General features: G+C 57.3%; 1 protein-coding gene across 1 annotated transcript in view; it reads right to left on the minus strand.

Annotated features, from left to right (window-relative positions):
- Window positions 1-270: 270 nt before the first annotated feature.
- The window catches only part of LOC144734362 (receptor-type tyrosine-protein phosphatase S-like), a 232,586-nt gene continuing 209,636 nt past the window's right edge, over window positions 271-23,220 (minus strand). The window contains 10 exon segments of the mRNA XM_078616477.1: window positions 271-774; window positions 1,866-2,001; window positions 2,373-2,527; window positions 4,119-4,244; window positions 5,104-5,230; window positions 9,560-9,738; window positions 10,577-11,075; window positions 12,023-12,177; window positions 13,036-13,155; window positions 13,838-14,013. Of these exon segments, the coding sequence (XP_078472603.1) occupies window positions 706-774; window positions 1,866-2,001; window positions 2,373-2,527; window positions 4,119-4,244; window positions 5,104-5,230; window positions 9,560-9,738; window positions 10,577-11,075; window positions 12,023-12,177; window positions 13,036-13,155; window positions 13,838-14,013 (1,742 nt within the window). The 3' untranslated portion in view covers window positions 271-705.

A 23,220-nucleotide genomic window follows, 5' to 3' on the forward strand; every position in this document is an offset into this window, starting at 1 on the left:
CGACGAGCAGCTCACCCCGCTACGCTATCAGGAACAGCCCCCCCATCAAACCCCCCCCCCCCCCCACCAAACCCCCCCCCCACACCGTCAAAACTCACCGCCCCTTGCCGTATTAAACGAGTCCGCGGCGGTCACTCCCCAACGCCAAACTCCATCGCAAAACCGCTCTTCTTTGGATTATTCGTCACCCGCTCTCGCACCCACCCACCCACACCCATGCCCGCCAGCACCCACGGCAGCACCCACCCACCCACGTCCGTCCGCCCGCCTTCTTCGCGGCTCTCGGGGAGCCGATCGCGCGCCGCCGTTGCCGAGGTCAACGTTTCATTGGCGTGTCGCGAGACGAGTGAAAGTGTCGCGACCGCTGGCTGGCTGGGCGAGCGGTCGAGCGGTGTCCGTTGCCCGGCGGCCGCGGTGGGAACGTGCGCCGAACGTGCAAAGTCCCGCGGCGGGCGGTCGGCTCGGTCAGGAGGAGTTCCGTTGCGTGGACCAATCCGGCGCGGCGATGCTCAGAGGTAAACGATCCGCTACCCCCCCCCCCCCCCCCCAAAGATCCTTGCAACATCTCTCTCCCTCTTCTTCTCCATCTCCTCCTCCTCCTCCTCCTCGTCGTCGTGCGTCCGTGATGTTGGCGAGCGATGGGCACGTGGGACGGTGATGGCGGCGGTGGGGGGCGGTGATGGCGGCGATGGTGGCGATGGCGGCTCACGTGGAGTAGTGGTCGAAGCTCGCGAGGTACTCGAGCGCAGCGCGGTAGCAGAAGTGGTACTGCTCCTGTAGGGGGGGGGGGGGGGCATCACGTGAGTGAGGGGGGGGCAACACGTGGGTGGGGGGGGGGTGGCAGCATCACGTGGGGGTAGCAGCACGTGGTTGGGGGGGTGGCAGCATCACGTGGGTGGGTGGGGCAGCATCACGTGGGTGGGGGGGGGCAGCATCACGTGGGTGGGGGTGGCAGCATCACGTGGGTGGGTGGGGCAGCATCACGTGGGTGGGGGGGGGCAGCATCACGTGGGTGGGTGGAACAGCATCACGTGGGTGGGGGGGGGCAGCATCACGTGGGTGGGGGGGGCAGCATCACGTGGGTGGGGGGGGGGGCAGCATCACGTGGGTGGGGGGGCAGCATCACGTGGGTGGGGGGGGGCAGCATCACGTGGGTGGGGGGGTGGCAGCATCACGTGGGTGGGGGGGGCAGCATCACGTGGGTGGGGGGGGGCAGCATCACGTGGGTGGGGGGGTGGCAGCATCACGTGGGTGGGGGGGGGCAGCATCACGTGGGTGGGGGGGGGCAGCATCACGTGGGTGAGGGGGGCAGCATCACGTGGGTGGGGGGGGGCAGCATCACGTGGGTGGGGGGGGCAGCATCACGTGGGTGGGGGGGGGCAGCATCACGTGGGTTAGGGGGGCAGCATCACGTGGGTGAGGGGGGGGCAGCATCACGTGGTGGGGGGGGCAGCATCACGTGGGTGGGGGGGGCAGCAGCACGTGGTTGGGGGGGGTGGCAGCATCACGTGGTGGGGGGGGCAGCATCACGTGGGTGAGGGGGGGGCAGCATCACGTGGTGGGGGGGCAGCATCACGTGGGTGGGGGGGGGGCAGCATCACGTGGTGGGGGGGGCAGCAGCACGTGGTTGGGGGGGGTGGCAGCATCACGTGGTGGGGGGGGCAGCATCACGTGGGTGAGGGGGGGGCAGCATCACGTGGTGGGGGGGCAGCATCACGTGGTTGGGGGGGGTGGCAGCATCACGTGGTGGGGGGGGCAGCAGCACGTGGTTGGGGGGGGTGGCAGCATCACGTGGTGGGGGGGGCAGCATCACGTGGGTGAGGGGGGGGCAGCATCACGTGGTTCGGGGTGGGGGCGGACAGCACCTCGGTCTGCACCATGCCGGCGCGCTGCGTGCGCAGGATCTTGACCGTCTGGAACACGTCGACGACTCCCTCGTAGCGCATGCGCTCCAGCACCATGCTGAGCGCGACGAACACGCCCGTCCGGCCCACGCCGGCGCTGCACCACGCAGACAAGAGAGCCCCACGTGCCGCGTCGCCCGGCTCAGTTGATTGTCAGTGTGCGTGTGTCTGTATGTGTGTGTGTGTACGTGTGTGTACGTGTGCACGTGTGCACGTGTATGTGTACGTGTGTGTGAGTGTGTGTGTACGCGTGTGTAGCGTGTGTCACGGTCAGTGTGCGTGTGTATGTGTGTATATGTGTGTGTACGTGAGTGTGTGACTGTCAGTGTGCGTGTGTGAGTGTGTCTATGTGTGTGGACGCGTGTGTGCGTGTGTGTACGTGTGTGTGTGACTGTCAGTGTGCGTGTGTGTGCGTGCGTGTGTGTACGTGTGTGCGCGCGTGTGTGTGTGTGTATAGCCTCGCGCCACCTGCAGTGCACGGTGATGGGCCCGTCCTGGCCGAACTGTTCCTTGGTCTTGTGCACCTGGCCGATGAAGTCGATGAAGCCCTCGCCCGTCTTGGGCACCCCCTGCTCCGGCCAGTCCGTGAACTGGAACTGGCGCACCGTGCGGGACTGCCCGTCCTGCGGGCGGGAGGGAGGGGGGGGGGGGTGAGGGGTGAGGGGGGGGGGCAGCTCGCGAGCGGGACGCGACGGATCGACCCCTCGACGGGACGCGACGGATCGACCCCTCGACGGGATGCGACGGAACGACCCCTCGACGGGACCGACGGATCGACCCCTCGACGGGACGCGACGGATTGACCCCTCGACGGGACCGACGGAGCGACCCCTCGACGGGACCGACGGATCGACCCCTCGACGGGACCGACGGAGCGACCCCTCGACGGGACGCGACGGAGCGACCCCTCGACGGGACCGACGGAGCGACCCCTCGACGGGACACGACGGAGCGACCCCTCGACGGGACGCGATGGAGCGACCCCTCGACGGGACCGACGGAGCGACCCCTCGACGGGACGTGACGGATCGACCCCTCGACGGGACGCGATGGAGCGACCCCTCGACGGGACCGACGGAGCGACCCCTCGACGGGACGTGACGGAGCGACCCCTCGACGGGACGCGACGGAGCGACCCCTCGACGGGACGCGACGGAGCGACCCCTCGACGGGACGCGACGGAGCGACCCCTCGACGGGACGCGACGGATCGACCCCTCGACGGGACCGACGGAGCGACCCCTCGACGGGACCGACGGAGCGACCCCTCGACGGGACGCGACGGAGCGACCCCTCGACGGGACGTGACGGAGCGACCCCTCGACGGGACACGACGGATCGACCCCTCGACGGGACTGACGGAGCGACCCCTCGACGGGACGCGACGGAGCGACCCCTCGACGGGACGCGACGGAGCGACCCCTCGACGGGACCGACGGATCGACCCCTCGACGGGACCGACGGATCGACCCCTCGACGGGACCGACGGATCGACCCCTCGACGGGACTGACGGAGCGACCCCTCGACGGGACGCGACGGAGCGACCCCTCGACGGGACCGACGGATCGACCCCTCGACGGGACGCGACGGAGCGACCCCTCGACGGGACCGACGGATCGACCCCTCGACGGGACGCGACGGAGCCACCCCTCGACAGGACGCTGGTGAGTAACCGTGTGTCACTCATTTCCCAACGTCTTGTCTCTTCTCACAATTCAAGTTCCTAGAATCAACCCACCCGCGCCTGCAACATGGCTTCATCCCAGAGGTCGCCTACCCGATACACGGCCGGGTGCGGGTAGCCGGGTATCGGGTAGGGTACGGGTATCGTGTAGGGTACGGGTATCGGGTAGGGTACGTGTATCGTGTAGGGTACGTGTATCGGGTAGGGTACGTGTATCGGGTAGGGTACGGGTATCGGGTAGGGTAGACGGGTATCGGGTAGGGTACGTGTATCGGGTAGGGTACGGGTATCGGGTAGGGTACGTGTATCGTGTAGGGTACGGGTATCGGGTAGGGTACGGGTATCGTGTATGGTACGGGTATCGGGTAGGGTACGGGTATCGGGTAGGGTACGGGTATCGTGTAGGGTACGGGTATTGGGTAGGGTAGGGTACGGGTAGGGTACGTGTATCGGGTAGGGTACGTGTATCGGGTAGGGTACGGGTATCGGGTACCCGGTTGCGACCTCTGCGAGCCGGGCTCGCGACTCACCCTGGCGTCGGTGACCTTGAACTCGCGCAGGATGTACTGCGGCATGTTGTACTCGGCCATGGGGTCCACTACAAAGTACTGGTAGCGCGCCGAGCGCTCCGCCGGCCAGTACTGGTGAGACTTCTCCTGCGGGGAGGAAGGCGGGGGCGGTGGGGGGTGGGGAGGGGGGTGGTGAGGGGGGGGGGATGGCGGTGGGCGGGGGCGGGGCGGTGGGGGGGGCGGTGGGTGGGGAGGGGGGGCGGTGGGTGGTGGGGGGATGGCGGTGGGTGGGGAGGGGGGGCGGGGACGGTGGGGGGGGGGGGTGGGGAGGGGGGTGGTGGGGGGGGGGGATGGCGGTGGGCGGGGGCGGGGGGGGGGGCGGTGGGTGGTGGGGGGGGGCGGTGGGTGGTGGGGAGGGCGGTGGGTGGTGGGGGGGGGGCGGTGGGTGGGGAGGGGGGGCGGTGGGTGGTGGGCGGTGGGTGGGGGGGGGGGCGGGGGGCGGGGGGCGGCAATGAGTCGAGTGACCGCCGCGTGCGTAGCGGTAGCGGTGCTCAGAGTGGTGGTGCAGCGGTTAGCACAGCACAGCGGCGCTACGAACCGAGGCCCCACCCCCTCGTGCGCCGTGCCGGCCTTCGTGATGGTTCTCATCGCTAACGGCACTTGCCCCCGCCGGTCCGTGAAGGCTATCGGGGGGATCTTTGTCTGCGCGCGTAGCGCTGCGTTGCTCGGCGAACCCGGCTACGCCCCGACGCCGGTGACGATTGTCCGAACCGGTCCTGGGCCTCCCCTAGGTCGACTCGGCCTCAAATGAGAAACCCGGCGTGGTGTGTAGTAAACATCGCCACTGGGGAGACAAAGGCGGCCGGGCGTGGTGTTGCTATCCACCGACCCCCTCGTGCGCCGTGCCGGCCTTCGTAGGTTCTCTCGCCCCGACAGCGTGTGAAGGCCATCGTCGGGGGGGTGGGGGGGGGGGTGGGGGCCTTTGTCTGCGTGCGTGTCGGCGTACCCGTCCCATCTCGCGCAGCTTGGTGAGCATCACCACGATGGTGGAGTTGTGCTCCCACAGCATCCTCCACAAGTCCTCCGTGGTCTCCGCCATGGGGCCCTGCGTGGCGATGTACGCCGCCTGCTGCCTGCACGCGCGGCGACGGCGGCGGCGACGACGACGACGACGACGACGACGACGACGACGACGACGACGACGACACCATCAACATCAACGGTGACGACAACGATGACATTAGCATCAACGATGACATCAGCATCAGTGGCGATGACGACGACGACATCGACAATGAAAACATCAACAACAATGAGCACAACATCAACAACATCGACAACGACGACATCGACAACAATGAGCACAACATCAACAACATCGACAACAACAATGAGCACAACATCAACAACATCGACAACAACAATGAGCACAACATCAACACCATCGACATCGACAACATCAACAACAGTGACCACAATATCAGCAACAACGACAACATCGGTAACAATGACCACAATCACCACAACATCGACAACATCGACATCGATGACGACAACAATCACCACAACATCAACAGCAACAACAACATCGACAACAATGACCACAACATCAACAACAACGACAACATCGACAACATTGACGATAACAATGACCACAACAACATCAACATCAACAACATCAACGACAGCATCAACAATAATAACAACGACAACAACATCAACGACAACAATGACCACAACATCAACAACAACGACAACATCGACAACATTGATGATAACAATGACCACAACAACATCAACATCAAAAACATCAATGACAGCATCAACAATAATAACAACGACAACAACATCAACGACAACAATGACCACAACATCAACAATGGCAACAACAACATGGTTGTGGCGTGGTGGAGGCAGTGGCAGGCAGTGGTAACGGTTGGTGGTGGCGGTGGTGTCAACGTGGTGGCGGCGGTCGCGGTGTGGTGGTGGTGTCGTGGTGGCGGCGGTGGTGTCATGGTGGTGGTGGTGTCATGGTGGTGGTCGTGTCGTGGTGGTGGTGGTGTCATGGTGGTGGTGGTGTCGTGGTGGTGGTGGTGTCATGGTGGTGGTGGTGTCGTGGTGGCGGCGGTGGTGTCATGGTGGTGGTGGTGTCATGGTGGTGGTGGTGTCATGGTGGTGGTGGTGTCATGGTGGTGGTGGTGTAATGGTGGCAGCGGTGGTGTCATGGTGGTGGTGGTGTTATGGTGGTGGTGGTGTCATGGTGGTGGTGGTGTCATGGTGGTGGTGGTGGTGTCAGGGTGGTGGTGGTGTCATGGTGGTGTGATGGTGGTGGTGGTGTCATGGTGGTGGTGGTGTCATGGTGGTGGTGGTGTCATGGTGGCGGCGGTGGTGTGATGGTGGTGGTGGTGTCATGGTGGTGGTGGTGTCATGGTGGTGGTGGTGTCATGGTGGCGGCGGTGGTGTCATGGTGGTGGTGGTGTCATGGTGGTGGTGGTGTCATGGTGGTGGTGGTGTCATGGTGGTGGTGTCATGGTGGTGGTGGTGTCATGGTGGTGGTGGTGTCATGGTGGTGGTGGTGGTGTCATGGTGGTGGTGGTGTCATGGTGGTGGTGGTGTCATGGTGGTGGTGGTGTCGTGGTGGTGGTGGTGTCGTGGTGGTGGTGGTGTCGTGGTGGTGGTGGTGTCGTGGTGGCGGCGGTGGTGTCATGGTGGTGGTGGTGTCATGGTGGTGGTGTCATGGTGGTGGTGGTGTCATGGTGGTGGTGGTGTAATGGTGGCGGCAGTGGTGTCATGGTGGTGGTGGTGTCATGGTGGTGGTGGTGTCATGGTGGTGGTGGTGTCATGGTGGTGGTGGTGTGATGGTGGTGGTGGTGTCATGGTGGTGGTGGTGTCATGGTGGTGGTGGTGTCATGGTGGCGGCGGTGGTGTCATGGTGGTGGTGGTGTCATGGTGGTGGTGGTGTCATGGTGGTGGTGGTGTCATGGTGGTGGTGGTGGTGTCATGGTGGTGGTGGTGGTGTCATGGTGGTGGTGGTGTCATGGTGGTGGTGGTGGTGTCATGGTGGTGGTGGTGTCATGGTGGTGGTGGTGTCATGGTGGTGGTGGTGTCATGGTGGTGGTGGTGTCATGGTGGTGGTGGTGTCATGGTGGTGGTGGTGTCATGGTGGTGGTGGTGGTGTCATGGTGGTGGTGGTGTCATGGTGGTGGTGGTGTGATGGTGGTGGTGGTGTGATGGTGGTGGTGCTGTCATGGTGGTGGTGGTGTCATGGTGGTGGTGGTGTCATGGTGGCGGCGGTGGTGTCATGGTGGTGGTGGTGTCATGGTGGTGGTGGTGTCATGGTGGTGGTGGTGTCATGGTGGTGGTGGTGGTGTCATGGTGGTGGTGGTGTCATGGTGGTGGTGTCATGGTGGTGGTGGTGTCATGGTGGTGGTGGTGTCATGGTGGTGGTGGTATCATGGTGGTGGTGGTGTCATGGTGGTGGTGGTGTCATGGTGGTGGTGGTGTCATCGTGGTGGTGGTGTCATGGTGGTGGTGGTGTCATGGTGGTGGTGGTGTCATGGTGGTGGTGGTGGTGTCATGGTGGTGGTGGTGTCATGGTGGTGGTGGTGTCATGGTGGTGGTGGTGTCATGGTGGTGGTGGTGTCATGGTGGTGGTGGTGTCATGGTGGTGGTGGTGTCGTGGTGGTGGTGGTGTCGTGGTGGCGGCGGTGGTGTCATGGTAGTGGTGGTGTCATGGTGGTGGTGGTGTCATGGTGGTGGTGGTGTCATGGTGGTGGTGGTGGTGTCATTGTGGTGGTGGTGTCATGGTGGTGGTGGTGTCATGGTGGTGGTGGTGTCATGGTGGTGGTGGTGGTGTCATGGTGGTGGTGGTGTCATGGTGGTGGTGGTGTCATGGTGGTGTCATGGTGGTGGTGGTGTCATGGTGGTGGTGGTGTCATGGTGGTGGTGGTGTCATGGTGGCGGCGGTGGTGTCATGGTGGTGGTGGTGTCATGGTGGTGGTGGTGGTGTCATGGTGGTGGTGTCATGGTGGTGGTGGTGTCATGGTGGTGGTGGTGGTGGTGTCATGGTGGTGGTGGTGTCATGGTGGTGGTGGTGTCATGGTGGTGGTGGTGTCATGGTGGTGGTGGTGTCATGGTGGTGGTGGTGTCATGGTGGTGGTGGTGTCATGGTGGTGGTGGTGTCATGGTGGTGGTGGTGGTGTCATGGTGGTGTCATGGTGGTGGTGGTGTGATGGTGGTGGTGGTGTCATGGTGGTGGTGGTGTCATGGTGGTGGTGGTGTCATGGTGGCGGCGGTGGTGTCATGGTGGTGGTGGTGTCATGGTGGTGGTGGTGTCATGGTGGTGGTGGTGTCATGGTGGTGGTGGTGGTGTCATGGTGGTGGTGGTGTCATGGTGGTGGTGGTGTCATGGTGGTGGTGGTGTCATGGTGGTGGTGGTGTCATGGTGGTGGTGGTGGTGTCATGGTGGTGGTGGTGTCATGGTGGTGGTGGTGTCATGGTGGTGGTGGTGTCATGGTGGTGGTGGTGGTGTCATGGTGGTGGTGGTGTCATGGTGGTGGTGGTGTCATGGTGGTGGTGGTGGTGTCATGGTGGTGGTGGTGTCATGGTGGTGGTGGTGTCATGGTGGTGGTGGTGTCATGGTGGTGGTGGTGGTGTCATGGTGGTGGTGGTGTCATGGTGGTGGTGGTGTCATGGTGGTGGTGGTGTCATGGTGGTGGTGGTGTCATGGTGGTGGTGGTGTCATGGTGGTGGTGGTGTCATGGTGGTGGTGGTGTCATGGTGGTGGTGGTGTCATGGTGGTGGTGGTGTCGTGGTGGCGGCGGGTGGCGGTATCGTCGTCATGTAGTAGCCGCAGTCGTGGTGGTGCGGCGGTGACGGTGTCATGGTGACGGTGGTGGTGATGTCGTGGTGGTGGTGGTCGTAGTGTTGTGGCGGTGCCGGCGGAGGTGGCGATGGAGGTGGTGGCGGAGGTGGTGGCGGCGGAGGTGGTGGCTGCGGAGGTGGTGGCGGTGGAGGTGGTGGCGATGGAGGTGGTGGCGGAGGTGGTGGCAGAGTAGGTGGCTGCGGAGGTGGTGGTGGCGGAGGTGGTGGCGGAGGTGGCGATGGAGGTGGCGGGTGGCGGCGATGGTGGTGGAGGTGGTGGCGGCGGAGGTGGTGTCGATGGAGGTGGTGTCGATGGAGGTGGTGTCGATGGAGGTGGTGGCGATGGAGGTGGTGGCGGAGGTGGCGATGGAGGTGGTGGTGGCGGAGGTGGCGATGGAGGTGGTGGTGGCGGAGGTGGTGGAGGCGGAGGTGGCGATGGAGGTGGTGGTGGTGGCGATGTAGGTGGTGGTGGCGATGGAGGTGGTGGCGGCCATGGCGATCGTGGTCGTGCGGCAATGACAGTCGCGGTGCTTGTCGTGGTGATTTCGTGGTGGCGGCCGCGGTTGTGCCGTGGTGGTGGCGGCGTGTCCCCGCGTCACCGGTATCCGTCGATGAAGCTGGCGTTGATGTAGTCGGAGCCCTCGACGCCGCGGATGGGCTGCAGGGGCACGCGCGTCACCTCGTAGGGCAGCACGTTCACCAGGCGGTTCTTGAACTTGTTGCAGGGCAGGTTGGCGCTCACGAAGCACGCCGGGCTCAGGCGCGTGTTGGCCAGGCGCTGGGTGTCACGCACGCACGCACGCACACACGCACACACGCACACACGCACGCACGGACAGACGCACGCACGCACACACACACGCACACACGCACGCACGCACACACACACGCACACACGACGCACGCACGGACAGACGCACGCACGCACGGACGCACGCACGCACACACGCACGCACGGACAGACGCGTCGGGGGGTTGGAGGGAAAGCGTTCGTTCAGTCTGCGTCAAGGGCCGTATCGTGTGTGCGTATTTCGATTTAAAGCTTTCGTGACCGCAGGGATTCATCTTCTTCTTCGTTCTTTCGGTAAAGTCACGTAGAAGGGAAATAATAAAGTAATAAAAATAAAGCATAATAAAAATAATGTAATAAAAATATATAATAAAAGAAAGTAAATATTTGATTATTGAATTTTTATTTTATTTTATTATTTCCATTCTACGTGACTTTACCGAAAGAACCAAGAAGGTGTGTGCGTATGTTGAGCTTCTTTCGCGCCGTACGTAGCCGACCGTGCCGGTCACGCCTCGGCTCAGGGCTCTCTGGCTCTCTGGCTCTCAACCCGAGCCACCAGCGGCGCGGTGCCAACCGAGCGTGAGCCTGCGCCACGGGCTGAGCCGCTCGCTCGCTCGCCTTTCTATGTCCTCCACTGTGGCCACCAGGTGACCACCAGGTGACCACCTGGGCCGGATTGATCCCTGGACCAGTTGCGACCCCTTGGGCTGTGGTCATTTGACCCCCACCCCCCTACCCCCCACCCACCTCTCCCTCCCTCCCACTCCGCTCACCCCACCTAACCCCTCCCTCGCTTCCCCGCCCCCCGCCCCCCCCTCCTCACCTTGAACTCGAGCACCATGCCCGTGATCCCGTGCGTCGCCTGCGGACTCGACGGCGCCGCAGTCACCGTCTGCGGCTGCTTGGCCGAGGACGCACCGCCACCACCACCACCAACGCCACCACCGCCACCACCGCCACCACCGCCGCCAGCGCTGGGCTGCTGCTGCTGCTGCTGCTTGTGCTGCGCGGACGACGACGACGATGCCGGCGTCGGCGGCGACGGCGCCTGCTGCTTGTCGTGGCGGTGCGGCGCGGCGGGCGAGGCGAGGCGGCGCACGTGCGCGTGCAGGGAGCGCGCCGGCACCTCGGTGCCGCCGGCGCTGGCCGCCTCGAGCAGCGCCTCATGCACGAAGGCGTACTGCTCCTCCGTCTGCACCGTGTAGTTGCGCTGCGAGCGCAGGCACGTGACCAGGCCGTACGCGTCCGCCGCGCGCTCCGAGCGCAGTCGCTCCAGCGCCGCGTCCAGCGCCACGAAGCAGCCCGTGCGGCCCACGCCGGCGCTGGGGCGGGTGCCGACAACGTCGAGGTGAGGGGTTGTTGTTGTTGGGTTAGATCGAGTGAATATATGAACGCGTCGTTAATGACGCCACCTAGTAGTGAGGTTTGTCACATTTACGTGTCCGACGTGCGGAATATCGGGGTTACGGATCGTTCTCGGGAGCCTAACCCGTCCGTAACCCGGCGGGGACTGCCCGTGCCAAGACCACGACCCTCTGCCATCGCCGCTACATCACCACAACCATCACCGCCAACAAGCACCACCAGCGCCACAACCACCGGCTACTACCCCCTCCACCACCACCCCTTCCACCACCACCACCACCACCACCCTCTCTACCACTACCACCACCGACGCCAACACCACCCTCTCCTCCACCACCACCACCACTACCACCCTCTCTACCACTACCTACACCGCCGCCACCACCACCACCACCGCCCTCCAAAGACAAAGATCCCCCGTATAGCCCTAACAGACTGCTGAGGCAAGTGCTGTTGGCGAGCAGCGCCTATGAAGGCCGGCACGGCACACGTGGGGGTGGGTGGCCAGCACCACCCCCTCCACTACCGCCACCACCACCAACACCACCGCCACTACCATCATCGCCACCAACACCACCCTCCACCACTAGCGCTACCACCACCACCACCACCAACACCACCCTCCACCAACACCAACACCACCACCGCCACCACCACCACCACCAACACCACCCTCCACCACCACCAACACCAACACCACCACCGCCACCACCAACACCAAACTCCACCACTACCACCACCGCCACCAACACCACCACCGCCACCACCACCACCGCCACCCTCCACCACTACTGCTAGCACCACCGCCACCACCACCACCAACACCACCCTCCACCACCACCAACACCAACACCACCACCGCCACCACCACCACCACCACCACCGCCACCACCACCACCGCCACCTGCAGTGCACCACCATGGGGCCCGCGTCGGGCGGGTTGCAGGCCTTGACGCGCCGCAGGAACGCCAGGAAGGGCGTCGGGTACTCGGGGACGCCGTGGTCCGGCCACGCCGTGAACTGGAACTGCCGCACCTCCCGCCGCTCACCGCCGCCTCCCTGCCGAGGGGGGGGGGGGGGGGTGGGGAAGGCTGTCACGTGACTCTGTGGCTACGTAGGGCTTCACTGGGCTGAAGTATTTCACCGGGGAAGGGCCCACACCGAGGTCTTTCTCGGAAGCGACGTGTCCGATCGCAAACGAGAGCTCGACGAAGCGTGGCGATGTGTCGCGGACAAACACCCCGAACGTGTGGTGACGTTGATCTTCAATGTGGAGGGAGAAAAACCGGAGGACACGGAGAGAAATCCACGTGACCACGGGGAGAGCGACACGCAAACCTCAAATGTACAGCAGCAGGCGTCGTCAGGGTCGGGATCGAACCCAAGACCTCCTGCACACCAGGCGAGGTAGTTAACATCTCCTAGCCGCCGTGATGATGAGAGAGAGAGACACGCAAACTCCAAATATACAGCAGCAGGCGTCGTCAGGATCGGGATCGAACCCACGACCTCCTGCACACCAGGCGAGGTAGTTAACATCTCCTAGCCGCCGTGATGATGAGAGAGAGAGACACGCAAACTCCAAATATACAGCAGCAGGCGTCGTCAGGATCGGGATCGAACCCACGACCTGCTGTACACCAGGCGAGGTAGTTAACATCTCTCCACCGCCGGCGCCCACTCAAAAGGCAACTTCATCTCTCCACCTTCTCCCCCTCTCACAGGACCCACTGTACATGCGCACGTAGCAGCTCCCAACGGCTTCCCAACATCGCAGGGGAAGGGCGGGATGTCCAGACGGCCGCCCGAAGCGCGTCCGAAAACGCCGGCGCGACGGCGACGCGTCGACCTCACCGTCTCGCGCCGGCACGCGTCGGGAACGCGCGACAAAGTCTGGGGGGCGCGCGGGGGCCTCACCCTCTGCAGCGTGAACGTGCGGACGCAGTACGTCGCCAGCTCCATGGTGTCCTGCAGCGCCACGGTCAGCGTCCCGTACGTCTCCGAGCCGCGCGCCGGCCAGTAGCGGTCACACTTCACCTGGTGGGACGGGGGTGGGAGGGGCAGCAGTGGTGACGTCATCGCCGCCGTCATCGTCGTCGTCGATTTACGTCGAAGTGGCAAAAGGAGCCGGATCTCGCGGCGTCAACGAACCGTCGGCTCGGACATCGCGAGCAACGACAACGCGGGCGACTTCCCCCCCCACCACCCATCCCCCCCCCCCCCCCGCCGTTTACTCACGCCTGATGATTACCAAACACGTCTCTCCCTCCCTCTCGCTCTCTCGCGATGCCAGGGACGGTCGTCTTGCGTCCCGTTACCGTCACCTGTACTGCTTCGTCCCGGGATCCGCAGCCTCCCCCCCCCGACTCTCCCCGCCGCCGCTCCCACCTCATCTGCCCCTTCCTGCGAGACGTTCCTTCCTACGGAGCGTCCCGATTTCTCTGCACAGCGCCGGAGGTTGGGCCGATACCGCCCCCCCCGCCCACCGCTGCCGCTTTCCCGGCGACGCTCAACTCAATCGACCGCACCGCACCGCCCCCACCGCTTTCCGGCGACGCTCAACTCAATCGACCGCACCGCACCGCCCCCACCGCTTTCCGGCGACGCTCAACTCAATCGACCGCACCGCTCCCACCGGCTTCCAGCGACGCTCAACTCAATCGACCGCACCGCACCGCCGCCGAAGCCGGCGCCGCCGCCACCGCCGCCTCGGCCGTACCCGCGAGCGCTCCTCCAGCTTGGTCATCATGACGACGGTGGCGCTGCGCTGCTCCCACACCATCCTCCAGAAGTCAGCGAAGGTCTCGGGCAGCGGGCCCTGCGTGGCGATGTAGGCGTTGTGCTTGCGGTAGCCGTCCATGTAGTTGGCGTTGATGTAGTCGCTCCCGGGCTCTCCTGTGGCGGGGGGGACGGGGGGGGGGGTGGGGTGGGGGGAGGGAGAGGGGGTGGGCGCACCGCACGCTGCGATTAGCGTGGTTGGCATAAACCATCGTCACGCGAACTCCGGTCATCGTCCTTGCAGCAGCAGCAGCAGCGGTTTTTGCGTGTTTAGTTTGTTGGCATCCCCCCCACCGCACCGCACCTCCGGTTAGCACAGTCGGCTACGTACGGAGCGAAAGAAGTTCAAGGGTACGTACACACATGCAAAGACGGTCGTCGCATCGCTTTCAAATGCGCCTCTGCGGCCGTCTGGAACGCTCTCGCTTCCGATATTAGGAAGCCGCTGGGATTTACGCACTTTCAAATAATATCGATTGCCAAACTCGTTGCTTTAGGACTACTGCTTTTTGTGTTTAGTTCGTTGTCCATCCCCCGCGCCTCCGACTAGCACGGTCGGCTTATGTACGGCGCGAAAGAAGTTCAACGCACGGACACGTTCCGGCAGACGGCTGAACCTTCAAGACATTTTTGGGAATCTTTATTTATAACCGGAGAAGGCGGAGGAGGAATGTGACGGTGGCAATGAAGATGATTTCTTTTCTTTGCGCAACTACAAGCGATGGCAGCAGGACCTGAGAGAGAAGAAGGGAAGCGAGCCGATGCAAAACAAGTGAATGAATTTCGATTTAAAGCTTTCGTGACTGCAGGAATTCATCTTCTTGGTTTTTTCGGTAAAGTCACGTAGAAGGGAAGTAATAAAATAATAAAAATAAAACAAAATAAAATATAATATTATTTTATTATGTTTTATTTTTATTAAATAAAATATAATATTATTTTATTATGTTTTATTTTTATTATTTTATTACTTCCCTTCTGCGTGACTTTACCGAAAAAACCAAGAAGAAAAAAAAAAGTGAATGAATATTCACGCAGCACGGAAGAGCACGCTGCTACGAGTCGCATCGAGGAGCATGATCACCGTGGTGGTGACAGCGGTGGTGGTGGTGTGTGTGTGAGTGTGTGTGTCTTTGTGTGTGTGTGTGTCTGTGTGTCTGTGTGTGAGTGTGTCTGTGTGTATGAGTGTGTCTGTGTGTGAGTGTGTGTGAGTGTCTTTGTGTGTGTGTGTGAGTGTGTCTGTGTGTGTGAGTGTGTCTGTGTGTGTCTGTGTGTGAGTGTCTTTGTGTGTGTGTGTGAGTGTGTCTGTGTGTGTGAGTGTGTCTGTGTGTTTGTGTGTGTGTCTGTGTGTGTCTGTGTGTGAGTGTCTTTGTGTGTGTGTTTGAGTGTGTCTGTGTCTGTGAGTGTGTTTGTGTGTGTGTCTGTGTGTGTCTGTGTGTATGAGTGTGTCTTTGTGTGTGTCTTTGTGTGTGTCTGTGTGTGAGTGTGTCTGTGTGTATGAGTGTGTGTGAGTGTCTTTGTGTGTGAGTGGGTCTGTGTCTGTGTGTGTGAGTGTGTCTGTCTGTGTGTGTGTCTGTGTGTGAGTGTGTCTGTGTGTATGAGTGTGTGTGAGTGTCTTTGTGTGTGTCTGTGTGTCTGTGTGTGAGTGTCTTTGTGTGTGTCTGTGTGTGAGTGTCTTTGTGTGTGTGAGTGTCTTTGTGTGTGAGTGTTTGTGAGTGTGAGTCTTTGTGTGCGTGTGTGTCTTTGTGTCTTTGTGTGTGCCTGTGTGTATGAGTGTGTCTGTGTGTGAGTATCTTTGTGTGTGTGTGTCTGTGTGTCTGTGTGTGAGTGTGTCTGTGTGTATGAGTGTGTCTGTGTGTGAGTGTGTGTGAGTGTCTTTGTGTGTGTGTGTGAGTGTGTCTGTGTGTGTGAGTGTGTCTGTGTGTGTCTGTGTGTGAGTGTCTTTGTGTGTGTGTGTGAGTGTGTCTGTGTGTGTGAGTGTGTCTGTGTGTTTGTGTGTGTGTCTGTGTGTGTCTGTGTGTGAGTGTCTTTGTGTGTGTGTTTGAGTGTGTCTGTGTCTGTGAGTGTGTTTGTGTGTGTGTCTGTGTGTGTCTGTGTGTATGAGTGTGTCTTTGTGTGTGTCTTTGTGTGTGTCTGTGTGTGAGTGTGTCTGTGTGTATGAGTGTGTGTGAGTGTCTTTGTGTGTGAGTGGGTCTGTGTCTGTGTGTGTGAGTGTGTCTGTCTGTGTGTGTGTCTGTGTGTGAGTGTGTCTGTGTGTATGAGTGTGTGTGAGTGTCTTTGTGTGTGTCTGTGTGTCTGTGTGTGAGTGTCTTTGTGTGTGTCTGTGTGTGAGTGTCTTTGTGTGTGTGAGTGTCTTTGTGTGTGAGTGTTTGTGAGTGTGAGTCTTTGTGTGCGTGTGTGTCTTTGTGTCTTTGTGTGTGCCTGTGTGTATGAGTGTGTCTGTGTGTGAGTATCTTTGTGTGTGTGTGTCTGTGTGTGTGAGTGTACTACTTCAGCCCACCGGTGTGTTGGAGAGTAAACCCGCAACGTTTACAACTTGCGGAGTGCCGTGTCGTCTCGCCGGTAATTACATCACCCAGTAGTGTATAGTGTAGTGTATAGTAGTGTATAGTAGTGTAGTGTATAGTGTAGTGTATAGCGTAGTGTATAGTGTAGTGTATAGTGTAGTGTATAGTGTAGTGTATAGTGTAGTGTATAGCGTAGTGTATAGTAGTGTAGTGTATAGTGTAGTGTATAGTGTAGTGTATAGTAGTGTAGTGTATAGTGTAGTGTATAGTGTAGTGTATAGTAGTGTAGTGTATAGTGTAGTGTATAGTGTAGTGTATAGCGTAGTGCATAGTAGTGTAGTGTATAGTGTAGTGTATAGTGTAGTGCATAGTAGTGTAGTGTATAGTGTAGTGTATAGTGTAGTGTATAGTAGTGTAGTGTATAGTGTAGTGTATAGTGTATAGCGTAGTGCATAGTAGTGTAGTGTATAGTGTAGTGTATAGTGTAGTGCATAGTAGTGTAGTGTATAGTGTAGTGTATAGTGTAGTGTATAGTAGTGTAGTGTATAGTGTATTGTATATTGTAGTGTATAGTGTAGTGTATAGTGTAGTGCATAGTAGTGTAGTGTATAGTGTAGTGTATAGTAGTGTGGTGTATAGTGTAGTGTATAGTGTAGTGCATAGTAGTGTAGTGTATAGTGTAGTGTATAGTGTAGTGTATAGTAGTGTAGTGTATAGTGTAGTGTATAGTGTAGTGTATAGTAGTGTAGTGTATAGTGTAGTGTATAGTGTAGTGTATAGCGTAGTGCATAGTAGTGTAGTGTATAGTGTAGTGTATAGTGTAGTGCATAGTAGTGTAGTGTATAGTGTAGTGTATAGTGTAGTGTATAGTAGTGTAGTGTATAGTGTAGTGTATAGTGTATAGCGTAGTGCATAGTAGTGTAGTGTATAGTGTAGTGTATAGTGTAGTGCATAGTAGTGTAGTGTATAGTGTAGTGTATAGTGTAGTGTATAGTAGTGTAGTGTATAGTGTATTGTATATTGTAGTGTATAGTGTAGTGTATAGTGTAGTGCATAGTAGTGTAGTGTATAGTGTAGTGTATAGTAGTGTGGTGTATAGTGTAGTGTATAGTGTAGTGCATAGTAGTGTAGTGTATAGTGTAGTGTATAGTGTAGTGTATAGTGTAGTGTATAGTGTAGTTTATAGTTGTGTATAGTGTAGTGTATAGTGTAGTGTATATTAGTGTAGTGTATATTAGTGTAGTGTATAGTGTAGTGTATAGTGTAGTGTATATTAGTGTATAGTGTAGTGTATAGTGTAGTGTATAGTGTAGTGTATAGTGTAGTTTATAGTTGTGTATAGTGTAGTGTATAGTGTAGTGTATAGTAGTGTAGTGTATAGTGTAGTGTATAGTGTAGTGTATAGTGTAGTGTATAGTAGTGTAGTGTATAGTAGTGTAGTGTATAGTGTAGTGTATAGTGTAGTGTATATTAGTGTAGTGTATATTAGTGTAGTGTATAGTGTAGTGTATAGTAGTATAGTGTATAGTGTAGTGTATATTAGTATAGTATAGTGTATAGTGTAGTGTATAGTAGTGAAGTGTATAGTAGTGTAGTGTATAGTAGTGTAGTGTATAGTGTAGTGTATATTAGTGTAGTGTATAGTGTAGTGTATAGTAGTGTAGTGTATAGTGTAGTGTATAGTGTATATTAGTGTAGTGTATAGTGTATATTAGTGTAGTGTATAGTGTAGTGTATAGTAGTGTAGTGTATAGTGTAGTGTATAGTAGTGTAGTGTATAGTGTAGTGTATATTAGTATAGTATAGTGCAGGGGTCGGCAACCTGCGGCTCCGGAGCCGCATGCGGCTCTTTTGAACCTTGACCGCGGCTCCGGGGCGGATGCTAGCGAGGGGAGGAGGCGCACTGTGACACCTGGCGTTGCCGCTGCTGACAGGTCGCCGCTCCGCTCCACACTGCCCGCCCGGTGACAGGCAATAACGTTGCCGTTGCTTTGTCACATGTTTGGAAGAAGTAAAAACCTTCCTGGGCAGCAAAGAGCTCACCTTTGCTGAGCTGGAACAGCCAGAGTGGCTGGAAAAATTACATTTTATGGTAGACATGACAGCACATCTAAACACGCTAAATACAACCCTTCAGGGGAATGGAGGCACAGCCCTGCACATGCTGGAGGAGGTTTTGGCATTCGAGCGCAAGTTGACAGTGTTTTTCAAAGATTTACAGAGAGGTACACTGTCTCACTTTCCCTCTTTGAGAGAGTTCAAACAAAGTCATGATACGATAAATTTGGAATATTTCAAGTCTGCAATCACCACAATGCAAAGTTCGTTTGGGAAACGATTCTGTGAGTTCAGAGAGGAAAAAACGACATTATCCTTCCCTGTCACTCCCCTGGCGATCGATCCATCCCTATTGAATATGACTGCATTTGCAGGTGTAAGTCAACCTGATCTTGAGATGGAACTGGCCGATATAGCCGACAAAGATATATGGGTGTCCAAGTTCAAATGCTTGACCGCTACTCTTGAGGATGTTGCCCGTCAGAAGGCCATTCTGGCTCAGAATCATAAATGGAGTGATATTGAAAACGTTCCCAAACAGGACAAACTTGTATTCGAAACATGGAATGCCATCCCCAACACTTATATAAACATGAAAAAGTATGCATTTGGAGTCCTGTCGATCTTCGGCTCCACATATGTATGTGAGCAGGTCTTCTCCAACATGAACTATATTAAAAACAAACATCGATCACGCCTCACAGATGACAGCTTGCAAGCCTGTGTGAAAATGAAGGTGACGTCTTACAGCCCTGATGTGCAGACACTGTGCACTGAGGTTCAGGAGCAAAAATCCCATTAACCAGGTAATTTAGCTATTAATTTGCAAAAATATATTTTACATTGTTAAGTGAAAAAGTCCTTTTTTTTATTCAGATTGACAGCTGACTGCACGATCCTGTATATAGCAATAAGGTAAGAAACAATATATGCAGTGTTATATTTGTTTTAAATGTTGCAATGGTTTTGCGGCTCCCAGTTTATTTTTTCCTTCGGAAACGGGTCCAAGTGGCTCTTTATGTCTTAAAGGTTGCAGACCCCTGGTATAGTGTATAGTGTAGTGTATAGTAGTGTAGTGTATAGTGTAGTGTATATTAGTATAGTATAGTGTATAGTGTAGTGTATAGTAGTGTAGTGTATAGTGTAGTGTATATTAGTATAGTATAGTGTATAGTGTAGTGTATAGTAGTGTAGTGTATAGTGTAGTGTATATTAGTATAGTATAGTGTATAGTGTAGTGTATAGTAGTGTAGTGTATAGTGTAGTGTATAGTGTAGTGTATAGTAGTGTAGTGTATATTAGTATAGTGTATAGTGTAGTGTATAGTAGTGTAGTGTATAGTGTAGTGTATAGTGTAGTGTATAGTGTAGTGTATAGTAGTGTAGTGTATAGTGTAGTGTATAGTAGTGTAGTGTATAGTGTATATTAGTATAGTGTATAGTGTAGTGTATAGTAGTGTAGTGTATAGTGTAGTGTATAGTGTAGTGTATAGTAGTGTAGTGTATAGTGTATATTAGTATAGTGTATAGTGTAGTGTATAGTAGTGTAGTATATAGTGTAGTGTATAGTAGTGTAGTGTATAGTGTAGTGTATATTAGTATAGTGTATAGTGTAGTGTATAGTGTAGTGTATAGTATAGTGTATAGTGTAGTGTATAGTAGTGTAGTGTATAGTGTAGTGTATAGTGTAGTGTATAGTGTAGTGTATAGTAGTGTATAGTGTAGTGTATAGTGTAGTGTATAGTAGTGTAGTGTATAGTGTAGTGTATATTAGTATAGTATAGTGTATAGTGTAGTGTATAGTAGTGTAGTGTATAGTGTAGTGTATATTAGTATAGTATAGTGTATAGTGTAGTGTATAGTAGTGTAGTGTATAGTGTAGTGTATATTAGTATAGTGTAGTGTATAGTGTAGTGTATATTAGTATAGTATAGTGTATAGTGTAGTGTATAGTAGTGTAGTGTATAGTGTAGTGTATAGTGTAATGTATATTAGTGTAGTGTATAGTGTATAGTAGTGTAGTGTATAGTGTAGTGTATAGTAGTGTAGTGTATAGTGTAGTGTATAGTAGTGTAGTGTATAGTGTAGTGTATAGTAGTGTAGTGTATAGTGTAGTGTACTACTTCAGCCCACCAGTGTGTTGGAGAGTAAACCCGCAACGTTAACAACTTGCGGAGTGCCGGTAATTACATCACCCAGCGACCATCGGGAGATTTGCCAGCAGAGTGAAGCAATCCACCCGATTCTGGTCTCTAGTAGAATTATTATTGTCAACATCACGTTTCCTTTGAGGGCGGTTGCTGTCGACGGCTACCGTTGAGTTGCTCTGTGCGTGTCGTCGGGACATTTCTTCCCGCAGAAACTTAGCAACTGTTGGGGATTCGAGACGAATTGATTGATATAGATATATGTACATACACGCGTTTCAAAAATTACATTATAAAACATTTATTTCCCCTTCCTTCCTTCCTTCTCTCTCCCTCTCTCTCTTTCCCCGAGGCTAAATCACGTCTGCCGCTTTGCAGATAACGCGCGAGGAGGAAAAAGAAAATATTCCCGCGCAATTAAAGCTAAGCACGGAAAGTGAGGAAATTCAATGAGGACTCACATTAAAATGTAATTAAGAGGCACTGGAGCGGGGGGGGGGGGGAGGGCGGGCGGCCGCTCGTGCGATCTCGCTGCCGTTACGCGCCGATAATGATGCCCCGGAACCTACTAAGTGCGGCGCGAGAGAGAGAGAGCGGCTAATTGAACGGTGCGCCAGGAAAAAAAAAACCACTCCTTGAAAGGCTCCTGCGGCGTCGCGAGATCGAGAGCGGCGTCGATCGCGAGCGGGAGGGCGAGCGAGAGAGCGAGCGAGAGAGCGAGCGAGAGAGCGAGCGAGAGAGCTAGCGAGAGAGCGAGCGAGAGGGCGAGAGAGAGAGCGAGCGAGAGAGCGAGAGAGAGAGCGAGAGAGAGAGCGAGAGAGAGAGCGAGAGAGAGAGCGAGAGAGAGAGCGAGAGAGGGAGAGGGCGAGCGAGAGGGCGAGGGAGGGGGCGAGAGAGAGGGCGAGCGAGAGGGCGAGCGAGAGGGCGAGCGAGAGAGCGAGCGAGAGAGCTAGCGAGAGAGAGAGAGCGAGAGGGTGAGCGAGAGAGCGAGCGAGAGGGCGAGAGAGAGAGCGAAAGAGAGAGCGAGAGAGAGAGCGAGAGAGGGAGAGGGCGAGCGAGAGGGCGAGGGAGGGGGCGAGAGAGAGGGCGAGCGAGAGGGCGAGCGAGAGGGCGAGCGAGAGGGCGAGCGAGAGGGCGAGCGAGAGAGCGAGCGAGAGAGCTAGCGAGAGAGAGAGAGCGAGAGGGTGAGCGAGAGAGCGAGCGAGAGGGCGAGAGAGAGAGCGAGCGAGAGAGAGAGAGCGAGAGGGTGAGCGAGAGAGCGAGCGAGAGGGCGAGCGAGAGAGCGAGAGAGCGAGCGAGAGGGCGAGCGAGAGAGCTAGCGAGAGAGAGCGAGAGGGTGAGCGAGAGAGCGAGCGAGAGGGCGAGCGAGAGAGCTAGCGAGAGAGCGAGTGAGAGAGAGCGAGAGGGTGAGCGAGAGAGCGAGCGAGAGAGCGAGCCAGAGGGCGAGAGAGAGAGCGAGCAAGAGAGCGAGAGGGCGAGCGAGAGGGCGAGCGAGAGAACGAGAGCGAGAGGGCGAGCGAGAGAGCTAGCGAGAGAGAGAGAGCGAGAGGGTGAGCGAGAGAGCGAGCGAGAGAGCGAGCGAGAGAGAGAGAGCGAGAGGGTGAGCGAGAGAGCGAGCGAGAGGGCGAGCCAGAGGGCGAGAGAGAGAGCGAGCGAGCGAGAGAGCGAGAGAGAGCAAGAGGGTGAGCGAGAGAGCGAGAGAGCGAGAGGGCGAGCGAGAGAGCGAGCCAGAAGGCGAGCGAGGGGGGCGAGCCAGAAGGCGAGCGAGGGGGCGAGCGAGAGGGCGAGAGAGAGGGCGAGAGAAAGGGCGAGCGAGAGAGCGAGAGGGCGAGCGAGGGGGCGAGAGAGAGGGCGAGCGAGAGAGCGAGAGGGCGAGCGAGGGGGCGAGAGAGAGGGCGAGCGAGAGAGCGAGCCAGAGGGCGAGCGAGGGGGCGAGCGAGAGGGCGAGCGAGAGAGCGAGCGAGAGAGCGAGAGAGAGGGCGAGTGAGAGAGCGAGGGAGAGGACGAGCGAGAGGGCGAGCGAGAGGACGAGCAAGAGGGCGAGTGAGAGAGAGAGCGGTCGACAGCCCGAGAGGGGGGAGAGGGAGGGGGGGGGGCGGTGGTGTAGCCGCTGGTGGTGCCGGTGACGGTGGCTGGCGCTGCGCTGTACGGTGCGAAAGAAGTTCAACAACAACAACAACAACAACCGCCGCAATTCGCCACTAAGTGGCGGTGACGTCACCACGACGCTTGTGCCAGGCCAAGTGCACCTTGAGGCTGCCACGTGAAGTGTCGAACCCCCGCTAGCAGGAGGTCACGGGGCAGATCCAGCAGGTGCCACGGGTCGACTGACCGAGATGACCGAGATGACCGAGATGACCGCGAAGTTCAACATACACACACACACAGGCAAGCGAACGCAGCCCCTCCGCCCGGTGTCCGTGCGGGGAGCGGGGTCGTGTCGTGGTTCGCGCTGCGCTACGAACCCCGGCTACGACACGGCATTGATTCCCGCTCACCACCACCACCACCACCACCCAGCGATGACGATTATCTGAAACCGGTCCTAGGCCTCCTCCCCTAGGTCGACTCAGCCTCAAATGAGTAACCTGGTGCGGTGTGCAGTAAAGATCG

This window comes from Lampetra planeri, chromosome 3 (genome assembly GCF_965212315.1).
Source record: "Lampetra planeri chromosome 3, kcLamPlan1.2.h2, whole genome shotgun sequence".
In the NCBI taxonomy this organism is placed as follows: Eukaryota; Metazoa; Chordata; class Hyperoartia; order Petromyzontiformes; family Petromyzontidae; genus Lampetra; species Lampetra planeri.